Genomic DNA, 12,595 nt, shown 5'->3' with positions numbered 1-12,595 from the left:
CACAGTCCGTGGAATTCTCCAGGCCAGAATACTGGCATGGGTAGCCTTTACCTTCTCCAGGGCATCTTCCCAACCCAGGAATCGAACCCAGGTCTCCTGCATTGCAGGCAGATTCTTTACCAGCTGAGCCACAATAACTATTGCTTGTGCAGTTCAGCATCCTAACAGATAGGTCCAAATTCAATTTGGTTGTAATCTAATATTATCTTCTGTAACAGATTTATTGAAGTATAACTGACATACAGTTTATTGCACTGCACATATTTAAAATGCACAACTGATGAGTTTTGCCATATTTGTATGCATCAGTGAGCCCCTCACTGTAATTAAATATTTCCATTACCCCCAAAAGCTTCCTTGTGTCCCTTTATAGTCCTCACCTTCCTCGTGCCCTGTCCATGGCATCCACTGATCTGTTTTCTGTAACTTGATTTGTTTGCATTTTCTAGGATTTTATAAAAATGGAGGAAGTGGGGGTAGTGAACTGAACTTGTATTTCATGGTATATTTCTGAATTGACAAAAGAAACTAAAATGTGACCTTTCAGAGTGGTGCTGTTCTGGTATTGAATCTAAATGGCCTGTAATGGGATAGAAGGCCTTTGATATCTGGCTTCTTAATGAGAGCCTAATGTTTAATAAATGTTTAAATAATGTTTCCTAAACATAGCAATAGTTAACATGTATTAAAAGCCAGGTCTGTGCCAAGCAGTGTTCGAGGCACTTAACTTCTATTTATTTGCTTATTTAACCTCGTAACAATCCTGTGAGGCCAACTCTGTTACTGTCTATATTCTACAGATGAGTAAATTGAAGCACAGTTAAGTTGCTTGTCCAAGGTCACATGGCTAAGAAGTAGTAGAGTTAGGATTCAAACCCAGACCATGTGACTTTAGAGCCATCACTGCCCCTTGGATATAACTAGAAAACTGAAGCCCTCTAGTAGCCTAGATATTGATAACAATGAAGCATTTATGTAACGGATCACATAGGCCAAGAGCCAGGGTTCCATGTTGAATTTACATTCAACTCAGACCTGACTTTGTAGTCTTTGATCACCAAAACTGAATGCCTTTAGACTGCTGTAGTTTTCCCTGAGTAACCAAGTTAATTCTTCCATGCTAGGTTTATTGTTCTTGGAAATTGATTTCCATACATTTTCATGTTTTCTGGAAGTCTTTTAAGATTTGACCTAAATTTTTGTTTCCTAGATGATCCAGACCCTGATGATGGATTTAACTATAAACAGATGATGGTTAGAGATGAGCGGAGGTTTAAAATGGCAGACAAGGATGGAGACCTGATTGCCACAAAGGAGGAATTCACAGCTTTTCTGCACCCTGAGGAGTATGACTACATGAAGGACATAGTAGTACAGGTGGGTGAGAGTGAGGATTCTCAATGGAAACTTCTCCTTTTGTTGCTTACACTCTTTCCTATGGTTTAACCATACTTGAATAGATATACATTAACACATACATACGTGTGTGTTTAATGAAGCACAGTTACTTGTCCTAAATAATTGCCTGAACTAATTCATCCAAATACTAGATCTAATTATTCTCTTCTGTCTAGGAAACAATGGAAGATATAGATAAGAATGCTGATGGTTTCATTGATCTGGAGGAGTATATTGGTAAGTCTGTTTCTAGTGTTTTTCTTAGAAGAACCTGGGAAACTTTGGAAGATATGTTCACCAATAAAAACAATCTACTCCATGGGTCAACTCTTAGCACATCATTAACTCAGACCAGCATGGGAAATAGTGGGTCATGATAAAGTGTTGAGTAGCACTGGCCAATCAAAATGTGAATGTGAGCCCCAAATGTAATTTTAACTTTTCTGTTAGCCACATCAAAAATAATGAAAAGAAACAGATGAAATTCACTTCAAAACTGTATTTTATTTAATCTAACTTTCCAAAATACTACAATTTCCACATTATCAAGGGTTTTTTTTTTTTCTTTTTTCACACAAGTCTTCAAAAGTTTTACACTGTAGCACATCTCAGTTTGGACTAGCCACGTTTTTTTTCCTCATAGCCTGTGGCTACACAGTATGGGACTAGATACGTTTCCTTTCCTCAGCAGCCAGTGGCTGCTGTAGTGGACTACACTAAAATAGCGCATCCCAGCTGCCCTGTGGAATTGGCACTGAGGAGTTGTAGGGGACCTAGGCTGGTATTAGGCAACTAGGGAACAGAACAAAAGAGACCCTTGGGTGAGTAAGCAACCAGGAGTTGATGATTCCTCTTCGTCTTTCCTTTTCTCTGTATTCTATTCGTAGTTTCTGTAGAGGTTTTCTAATTTGTTTCCTTTTGTCCTTTTTTTTTTTTTGGCCATGCCATGCAGTTTGTGGGATCTTAGTTCCCCAACCAGGGATCAAACCCCACCCTTGGCAGTGAAAATGTGGAGTCCTAACCACTGGACTGCCAGGGAATTCCGAGTTGTTTACTTTAGATGCTGTACCTTCAAGGCAGTTTCTCTCAAGTACAGCTTTTTTCTTTTTTTTCTGCTATGCCGCTGCTGGCGTGTGGAATCTTAGTTCCCCAATCAGGGATTGAACCTGCATCCACAGTATGGAATCTGAACCACTGGACCACCAGGGAAGTCCCTAAACATTGCTTTAAAAAAAAGGAGCTGCCTCTTACCAAGTAGTTGACCAAATTGTTTCACAGTTCATGTGATAGAAAGCATAAGACAATGCCCATTATTTTAAGAGATACATTGTAAAGTATATTTAGGCATTGACTGTAGACAGTTTGACTGTTTTACGTTTACAGACACTTTTACATCTCAGATTTTCCTGAGGATTTACAACCACATCTTTCTAAAACTAGTGGTCAGGTTAATTAACTGCCTTGTAGTGAAATGGAACGCAGGGAACAGGTGTCTTACGAAAGTTGGTCTTTACCTTTCTTGACACTAGTCATCTCCCTTTGTTTCTGCATTTTAAAAAATACTTATGGCTGCGCTGAGTCCTCACTGCTGCACGCAGGCCCTCTCTAGTTGCAGTGCCTGGGCTTCTCACTGTGGTGACCTCTCCTCCCACTGCAGAGCGCGGGCTCTAGGCAAGTGGGCTGCAGCAGTTCGGCTCTCAGGCTTAGTTCCCCCGTAGTAGCACATGGGATCTTCCTGGACCAGGGGCCAAACCCGTGTCCCCTGCATTGGTAGATGGACTCCTAACCACTGGACCACCTGAAAATCCCAGTTTCTGCCTTTTTTTAAAACAGTTCTCTTTGCTCATATCATTCAAGACCAATAGCTTGAAATATTCTTTTTGCAAGATCATCAGGAAAATGCCTTACTTCATAATATCTCTCCAACCTAAAATACCCTTATAACTTCCTGTGAGATTCCAAACTAATGAGTGAGGAAGAAAGGTCAGATCAGATTTGCATGGGGCAGGCTTTGAGAGAAGGCACACCCACCTTATGTATGGATGTCTGTTCATACAGGTGATATGTACAGCCATGATGGAAATGCTGATGAGCCAGAGTGGGTCAAGACGGAGAGAGAACAGTTTGTTGAGTTTCGAGATAAGAACCGTGATGGAAAGATGGATAAGGAAGAGACCAAAGACTGGATTCTCCCCTCAGATTATGACCATGCTGAGGCAGAAGCCAGGCACCTGGTCTATGAATCAGACCAAAACAAGGTAAGCCTGACTAGGCCCAAGCAATCTAGCAGTGGTCCAAGTCTGTCTCTAGGAGATTGCCTAAAAAATTCCTATTAATGTACATAGAGCATCTAAGGTTTTAATTAGTCCAAGTCTGCTATGGAGCTAAAGTTGGCGACTGAAACTTACAGGGCAGCACTGGCTCTATGCTCTCTTCGTTTTAGAAATCCCTTTGCCCAATGTTCTTAGCATTGGAGGAATTTAGGCCTCAGCAAGAGCCTCTGGGTATAGCCTGTGCCCAGTGTGCCTCATCCACTATCTTTGGAACCCCAAGAAATTTTCTTTGCCTTTTTGTTGTTATTTCCTTTGTTCTTTTACCTTTTACAGTCTCACTTTGCCTACTCAAAGCTGATTATTTCCTTCTTAAATCAAGTATGCTTGTTGTAGCTTATAAATCAGCTTTTCTCTATTATAATTCAGTTCAGTCGCTTAGTTGTGTCTGACTCTTTGCAACCCCATGGACTGCAGCACGCCAGGCTTCCCTGTCCATCATCAACTCCCAGAGCTTGCTCAAACTCATGTCCATTGAGTCAGTGATGCCATCCAACCATCTCATCCTCTGTCGTCTCCTTCTCCTCCTGCCTTCAGTCTTTCCCAACATCAGGGTCTTTTCCAATGAGTCAAATCTTCACATCAGGTGGTCAAAGTATTGGAGCTTCAGCATCAGTCCTTGACCAATTATCTCGGAAGGCATTTGGTTCATTGAAACAGTGGTGTTACTACTGAGCCCTGTCACCTTTTTCAGAGAACATTGTCCTTAGAGCAGACTGAAAATCAGTCTAAAGATGGGTTTTAGAATTCTCAATGTTCTTTTATTTAGATTAATCTTTGGTTTTTATGTAGTTTCTTATCGATGAGCCTTTTTAAGGGTCAGTCTGTTTTGAGTTCTTGCTCAGTCTCTTCAGTAGCCAGGTGCTGAGACATGAGGAAAGGAAACTCATAGTCATCCCTTGGGAATCTGCCCTAGCTAATTCTTGAGATAAGATCTGGACCTCCATTAGGGGTTCTGTCTGGAATCTGATTGGTAGCTAGCGCATTTTGGTGGAGATGGCAGTGGCACCCCACTCCAGTACTCTTGCCTGGAAAATCCCATGGGCGAGGAGCCTGGTAGGCTGCCATCTATGGGGTCACACAGAGTCGGACACGACTGAAGTGACTTAGCAGCAGCAGCAGCAGGACATTTTGGAGTTGAAAACTATGCTTGATAGTAACAGATTTCATTGTCCCTATTAGACAGTGACTTGATTCACTTTGAAGTATTTTTCCTGGCTCTTGTTAAATATCTCTTACCCATATCTAGGAGGTGTCCCACATTTTGCTGAAAAGGGAGCATTTTCTCCCCAAGAAATAAACCCATACCGCTGGCATTGTCCTATTCAGCTGTATTATTTTCATCCTTTTAACCTTCTTGATAAGGAAATATATTAATTGCTCTTTTCTTCCGTGTGTGTGTGTGTTGGGGATGGGCCATGAGTACTGAGTTCACATTTAATTTAGTGGGAATTAGAATCTTAAATCTTGACAATTCTTAGATCCCCTATTATATGATAGCAGTGTTTCTAAATTTGAAATGGGAACTTATATTTCGCCTCAGTTCACTGTTCTTTCTGCTTTTAGGATGGCAAGCTTACCAAGGAGGAGATTGTTGACAAGTATGATTTATTTGTGGGCAGCCAGGCCACAGATTTTGGTGAGGCCTTAGTACGACATGATGAGTTCTGAGCTGCAGACAGAGGAACCCACATTTCTTCAAAATAATTTATTTTTACAGCTTCTGGTTTCACATGAAATTGCGCTACTGAGACTGTTATTACAAACTTTTTAAGACATGAAAAGTTATAACAGAAATGATCCCGTCCCCATTCCTCCTCCTCTCTGAGGGACAGGAGGGAAACCGTGCTTCTGAGGAACAACTCTAATTAGTACACTTGTGTTTGTAGATTTACACTTTGTATTATGTATAACATGTGTGTTTATTTTTGTATTTGTTCTCTGGTTGGGAGTATGATATGAAGGATCAACATCCTCAACTCACACTTGTAGGCAAACATTAGCCCTTCTCTCTTTCTCAACCCTTATCATGTAATTTTTTATAATTTTGACTTAAGTTTAAGCCTGAGATCAATAAGAAATGTTCAGGAGAGAGGAAAGGGAAGAAATATTCCCCACTATTTAGAAAGAGAACACTTAAACTTGCCTATTGATAAGTGTATTTCATAAGTAGTAGGGGCCGCATGTTCCATTCAGTTGCTTCATGTCCAGGTCCTAGCATTATCTGGGCAAGGACAGATCCCTGTGCTATAAGAAAGCTTGAATCGACTTTATTTCATTCATCCTTTTTTTCCCCCCCTTCCCTGTAAGACTAGCTGTTTGCTAATTTTGTCAAGCACAGCTGTGGTGGGAAAAGTTGGGGCCAGTGTCTTGAATATCAATCAAGTAGTGAGTGTGATCTCTTTACAGAGATATAAATAGAAACAGCTGGAAAACTAAAGAAAAAATCCAAGTGTTCTTAGGGCACATGCTTTTTTCTGGGTGTGCGTCTATTGAAGTGCTCAAGCCTGTCTTTATTCAATCAGTCAGTGCCCCATTCAGCTTCTATTTCCCCAGGTGTTCCAAGGAACTAATTTTGATTTCATTGCAGTCAAAATGTGCTTTTCCAATTGTGTCATTGAAAGTGCCTTTAATGAGAGAAACGGTCACTGAATGAGGATTCTCTTAAGAAACCCTAAGATAAAAAGAAAGCAGACGAATTGGACCACCTTAAATGAAAGCTTAGAACCTCCTGTTGTGGTGGGGATTTTTTTCTTCCCTTTCTCTTTTGGACAGTGGTTCAATAGCAGTATTAGTTAGGGGCTTGGTTGCAGTGTTCTTACCTTGTGGGCTGATTGCTGAAAACCACATGCTGCTGAATTTACCAGGGATCCTCATACCTCAGAATGCTAACCACTTACTACCAGGCCTGTTTCTGTGTCAGCTGAAGAGGCTGAGCTAAGGCTCAGAGATGAGAGGACTCTTTGGTTTGAGGACCGTTGCTCACCCTTCCTGCCTTAGACCCATCCCTCCCTATGTCCCCATCTCCCCGCTGCCAAAAAATGTTTATCATGGATCAACATTGTCAGTCCTTATCAAAGAGAGGAACATTGTAGAAAGAGCTGAAGAAACCACCTCTGTTCCCAACTCACCTATATTTTACATAACAAGAAACTGCCTTTTTTTTTGGTCCCTTTCATACACATGGACCTCTTTTGAGAAGAATTATGTATTCCAAGTTTTTAGCCCTCAGGTTACTAAGACAAATATATATATATATAACCTTTATTATTTCATGTATCTTTCTGGATAATACATTCAGGTGGTGCTGGGTGATTATTATAATCTGAACCTAGGTGTATCCTTTGGTCTTCCACAATCATGTTCAGGTGGGCTCCTTGGCCTGGTAAAAGGCCAGATATCACGTAACTTCACCCTGGCCTTTGCATTGAGCTCTTGAGAGTGGATACATTCTTTGAACCCCCATATAAGGAAATGGAAATTCTCGGCCTTCCAGATTCCCCACTTGAATTGTTAAGAAGACTGGGGATAATTAATAATGCCACCAACCCTTGCTTGGAGAGGGCACAGTGCAAATTGTGTGGCAGGAGAGCCTCGCAGGTCACTAGGTACAGAGAACCCAGGCCTTATGTTAAAGTCATGCACTTAGAAAGCAAATCTCCATCTGCTAAGATAGCGACTTCTGGATGCTGGGTGCTCATCAGTAAGCATTTGTACTCTAATCTCTAATGACCCTCCTGGAATTTTTTTTTTTTTTTTTTGGTTTAAATCAAGCCTGAGGCTGGTGAACAGTAGCTACACACCCACATTGTGTGTTCTGTGAATGCTAGCTGTCTTGAATTTGGATACTGGTTATTATTTTTTATAGAGTGTAAACCAAGTTTTATATTCTATAATGCAAACAGGTACCTATCTGTTTCTAAATAAAACTGTTTACATTCACTGAAGGGTGTGTATGTCCTTTGTTTTCTTAAGAAATGGAACTCTTGCTTAGAATTATGGGGTTATAAAATGTCACAGAAAATGGACCTCTCCTAGAAGGTTTACCCCACCCCAACCCAGAGAAGTTGCTACCTTCTCCCAAATTGGTTACTGAAATCTTTAGCATCCTTATACAGCCATAACCCTTCTCTGCTTCTCTTAGGCCATGTAACTGGAGAGGAGCCCAGCTGCTCATTACATAATTGTCTGATACCAAACACAGCCATTTCTGAATGTACACACATTCATCTTGATTTTTATTTCAAAAAGGCCTACATGGAGTAGGGAGACAGAATATAAGGTAAAACAGTTTTTTGAACATTTTGTATAGTTTATAAACAGTATTGAGACGTGCCAGTTCATTTTGAGAACATGAAGGGAGTTGAACTATTGACTTTAGTAAATACACAGCTTAAGACAGATAAATCGGTTTAACCAAATAAGAGACGTCGGGGCATGGGGGAGGAAGCACCTGGAATAATTCATGCTGGTGCAGGCATTTATGGGCTTGTCAAAGTGATAGCGATTACTGGCAGTGACAACATAAGAAAGTTCTTTCAAACTCATATTTAGAAGCTACTAAAGGGTTTTTTTTTTTTTTTTTAATGTCTCATTTCTAAGGTGTTTTCCTAAATTCGTTCTGATTCAAAATGTGTCATCTTTGAATGGATCCCCAGGAGGGAAAAAAAATTCCTGAAAAGGAAAATAACTGTCTGTACACTGAAAAATTAGCCATACTCCTTTACAATTGCCTTGTACATAGAAATCCGTTTTCCAAACGGTGTAAATTGTGCCACTTAAGAGTAGAAGCTGATGACTGTGGCAGTGGCCCTTGAGGTGGTCTGAAGAAGACCCAGCTGGAGCAGTTACTTTGTAGGTAGGAAGGAAATAGTAGGAAAATGGAAAACTGACCCCTCAAGTTGCTATCACTCCCCTTCCCATTTTCTATGTTGATAGTGGTTTGGTTTTTGACAGAGAAAGTAGAAATGTCCTCAAATGTAAAGTCCTCACTGCACACAGGCCAGTATGGCTCCTTAGTTGGGGCCAACTTGGCTAGAAGAGACAGCAGACACTTCGGTTTTCTGGGAGCTAGACAGCTCAGACTCATCTGTCATGGGTTTTCCACACACCATCTCCATGATGCAAGCTCGGAACTAGAGGGAAAGAGCACAGATAGTCTCCTTGGCAGACCAGTACAGAGGAGGTAACATCAGGAAGCATGCGAGAAAAAAGATCTTTGTATCCCCATAGCCTTATACATGGGATCTCCTCGAGCAGTATTGATATGTCTTCTCAATCCTGAGAGCTGGCTAGTCCAGGCTAACTCTACTCACTCCTGGATCTACAATAATAATCTCTACACGTTCTGGCTAACCCTGAGGCCTCACTGTTGGGAAACCTCACAAAGCACCCCGTCCCAGGAAAGTGAAGTGAAAGTCGCTCAGTTGTGTCTGACCCTTTGCAACCCCATGGACTATACAGGCCATGAAATTCTCCAGGCCAGAATTACTGGAGTGGGTAGCCTTTCCCTTCTCCAGGGGATCTTCCCAACCCAGGGATTGAACCCAGGTCTCCCGCATTGCAGGCAGATTCTTTACCAGCTGAGCCACAAGAAGCCCAGGAATACTGGAGTGGGTAGCCAGGAGAGCACTGTCAAAAGTGACCCCACTGTACCCCCACCCACCCACCATTACTAGAAAGTGCTCCCAACTAGGAAAGGACTGCCAGTTCTGTTAATACTCAGGAGCTTCCTCATTAGTTTTTAATCCACTTCTGGAACTGAGGAAACAAAATCTCAAAGCAGAGTGTTTGGCTCTATAAGACAGGAACCCTCCTTGATTTGTCTGAGTTTGGGTTATTAGCTTCAATTCAGGATTTGGGGTAGGCAGAGCAACTAAACCCACGTGCCACAACCACTGAAGCCCGAGCCTAGAACCCGTGCTCCACAACAAGAGAAGTGACAGCAGTGAGAAGCCCCCTGCTCACCACGACTAGAGAAAGCCTGTGGGCAGCAACAAAGACCCAGCACAGCCCCAGATATGTTTAAAAAGAGAACAACTTTACCTGCTTATTCATGAAGCAGTAGATGATGGGATTGTAGACACAAGCACTCTTGGAGAAGAAGGCAGGAATGGTGACAAGCCGTAAGTCCACCCCATGGTTACGGTTGTTGACTATATACATGGCCAGGGCAGCGTAGGGTGTGTAACAGAGACAAAAGGATCCCACCATGACCACCACCATGTGGCTCACCTCCCGCTCAGCCTTCTGGGTCGAAGCTGACTCCTGCTGCTGAGCCGCAACCTGGAAAGAGCGCAGAAAACATCACGCCTTCTGCTCCCTGGCCCTGAACCCCCAAGTCTCTGGACGTTTTTCAACAAGGGGGCCATCTGCTCTAATTGTCTCTCTGCCGTCCCACCTTCTGACCTAGTTCCTCTGTTCCCCTTTCATTGAGGAAGGCAAGATGGAGCCAGCTCTCTTTCCAGTCCGTGATACTGGATGGAATCACAGGCATCTCTCGATACATCTGAGCTGGGATGACTCCACCTCACTCTTCATCTCCTCATCTCCCTGTCCCTGCTTCCTGCACTGTTTTTTGATACCCCTCACCCTGGCTGTGGACATTTCCGGGTGTTTTGTGTTCTAGAGCACATACCCACTCTTCCCTCTCATCTAGAGCCCTGTGACCCCTCCTCCCTGACCCTCACAAAAGCCACTCACAGCTCTGAGGGCCCCCAGCAGCTGAGAGTAGGAGAAGCAGATGAGGGAGAGAGGCACAATGTAGCAGAAGATGAAGAGGAACCAGGTATAGTACTCGCTGTAATATTTGGTGCCCACGGTGTACCAGTCAGGACCACAGGAACACTGCAGGCCCTCAGGGACGAATCTGCAAGGGACCAAGCACTTGTTCACCGTGAGGCTCACAGCAAGAATTGGTAGAGTAGGAGCTGAGATTCCTGGGCTGTGTTCTCTGCTTAGAACCCAGAGTTATGTCAGGCAGAGGGTACTTTCTGTCCTCACTAGCCGACCTTTAGCAATTCCAACCACAGAGTAAACCTTAGCACTTGTCTCCCACAGCCCTTTCCCTTCTCTATTCCTCCAGCTCTTTAAAAATTAGAGATCAATGACCATACCCCACTCTTCCCACCCTGAGAACCTGAGCTTCTAGCTAAGTCAGCATAACTGCCCTGCACTCTCACCGGCTCCAGCCAAAGAAGGGTGGGATGGAGACACCAATACCGATGGTCCAGGTGGCCACGACCACCATCAGGGCATGCTTGGAGCTGAAGCGGAAGTTGCCGAAGGGTTTACAGATGATGATGTAGCGCTCAAAGGCCAAGAAGGCCAGTGACCAGCCTGTCACCAGACCTGTGATGAAATGGGCGGATAATGGGGTAAACAACTCCACTCATCCTAGCAGGCAGAGTGGAATACAGGTGGTGTGGAGAAAGCACAGAGAGGAAGGGTTGGACTGGAGAGTGAAATAGAGTTTGGGACTTGCTCAGACCTCTGGGTGGCTCTCTACCTCAGCATTCAAAAGAACACCAAACTTCTACCCCCCGGACTCCTCTTTAGGGGTCCACTCTAACCCAACAGACTGGCCCCTGGCTCCCATCCTGAAGCAGGATCCTTCCCATCTCTCCAGCTCCCTTCGCCTGCAGTACCTGCTGTACAGCCCAGGAAGGCCTCCAGGGCACAGACATGGCGGCCGAAGACGAAGTACCCATAACAACTGGTGATGAAGACGATGAAGACAGAGAAGATGCAGTAGATGAAGCCCCCCAGAGACACGTTGACCAGAATATAGTTGAGCGGCTGCCGCAACTTTCTGTAGCGCAGTGTGGCCACCAGCACCGTGGCATTGAGTGGCGTCCCTACAAAGAAGACAAAACCCATGAAGACTGCCTGGAGGTGGAAGGCCCAGACAGGCGCAAGGTGGTACTGAGGTCCATCCCACGGCCCCACCAAGGAGATGTTCTTGAACAGAAGAAACTCCTCCTCCTCTGACATCTTGCTCATGGGATGTCCCCCACCCCCTCTGATTCCTCTTATAGATCATCCTCCCCCATCACTTCTCCCCCACCTGCCAAAGACCCTCTCCTCCAAAGCCACTTTGGGGCTCCCTGAAAGATCAGTACTGATCCTAAGCCTCCTAAGGACAAAGTTTGAGATTAGAGACCCCAAACCCCCACCTAAACCTTTTGTGGCCCCAAAGCCGATTGTGTGTTCTTCAGAGGATAAAAGATTGGGCTCACAGAATCCAGATATGCGATGCTGCGGGCTGGAATAAATAAGGGTGGACTCAGTAGGGAGATGCTGACCCATATTTAATGAAGACCCTTCCACCACTCTTTTTCCCTTTGAGTGGAACTGTTGAAGGCAAGCCTCTTCGTTTCGCTTCAGGCACCACTACATCCATGTAGGTGTTTACACACCATCTGCCCCATTGTGGTAGGTCCCCCCTAAGTCTCCCTCTCCAGGGGTCTTGGGCTCAGCCAGCCTCAGGCTGCAGGAAAGGGTAAGGGATAGACAGAGTTCTTGAACAGCCTTCATGGAACAGTCCAGGGGCAACTCGACAATGCCTAGAGGTCTAAGGCATCCCAGGCTGCCAGTTTCTTCATGGCGAGTCTCCCCAGAGATGGAATCTTTCCTGCTCAGAACTCCCCCAGCCAGGTCCAGGTTGGTGTGCTGTGGTCCCTCTCACACCACGTTCACACCTGCCCCTGCCGTTAACTCAGCAGTGCCTCAGCGGCCAGACTTCCTCCTCTCTGCCCATCCCAGACCTGCCCAGCTCTTAGCCTGATTTTCTGAGAAGCCCACCCCAGTGACCCCAGCTCCACTCTAAACTCTGCGTGGGGACGTCCCTGGTGGTCCAGTGGTTGAGA

General features: G+C 44.3%; 2 protein-coding genes across 3 annotated transcripts in view; one reads left to right on the top strand and one right to left on the bottom strand.

The window, feature by feature from the left end:
• Window positions 1-7,675, top strand: part of CALU (calumenin) — a 23,385-nt gene extending 15,710 nt beyond the window's left edge. The window contains exons 4-7 of one of the 2 annotated variants that reach the window (XM_027539071.1): window positions 1,211-1,377; window positions 1,575-1,635; window positions 3,457-3,656; window positions 5,295-7,675. In XM_027539071.1, the coding sequence (XP_027394872.1) occupies window positions 1,211-1,377; window positions 1,575-1,635; window positions 3,457-3,656; window positions 5,295-5,399 (533 nt within the window). In that variant the 3' untranslated portion in view covers window positions 5,400-7,675. The remainder of the gene's footprint in view (window positions 1-1,210; window positions 1,378-1,574; window positions 1,636-3,456; window positions 3,657-5,294) is intronic. The other variant, XM_027539069.1, reaches the window with a different exon arrangement.
• On the bottom strand, window positions 7,445-12,595 carry OPN1SW (opsin 1, short wave sensitive). Its single transcript, XM_027539068.1, has 5 exons — window positions 11,375-12,595; window positions 10,910-11,078; window positions 10,431-10,596; window positions 9,774-10,013; window positions 7,445-8,863 (listed from the first exon to the last, which is right to left on the bottom strand). The coding sequence occupies exons 1-5, from the start codon at window positions 11,727-11,729 to the stop codon at window positions 8,744-8,746; spliced, it is 1,050 nt and encodes a 349-aa protein (XP_027394869.1). The 5' UTR covers window positions 11,730-12,595; the 3' UTR covers window positions 7,445-8,743.

Source organism: Bos indicus x Bos taurus, chromosome 4 (assembly GCF_003369695.1).
Source record: "Bos indicus x Bos taurus breed Angus x Brahman F1 hybrid chromosome 4, Bos_hybrid_MaternalHap_v2.0, whole genome shotgun sequence".
Lineage (NCBI taxonomy): Eukaryota > Metazoa > Chordata > Mammalia > Artiodactyla > Bovidae > Bos > Bos indicus x Bos taurus.
Note: the sequence above shows the minus strand (reverse complement) of the source record. Positions and strands in the feature narration are given on the sequence as shown.

Bases quoted from the DNA above. Each gene is read 5' to 3' on its own strand.
- OPN1SW (XM_027539068.1), bottom strand. From the start codon at position 11,729: ATGAGCAAGATGTCAGAGGAGGAGGAGTTTCTTCTGTTCAAGAACATC. The intron at 10,597-10,909 runs GTGAGAGTGCAG...GGTCCCTTGCAG, and splicing joins CCCTTCTTTGGCTGGAGCCG to ATTCGTCCCTGAGGGCCTGC. The intron at 8,864-9,773 runs GTAAAGTTGTTC...CTTTCCCTCTAG, and splicing joins ACTGCTTCATGAATAAGCAG to TTCCGAGCTTGCATCATGGA.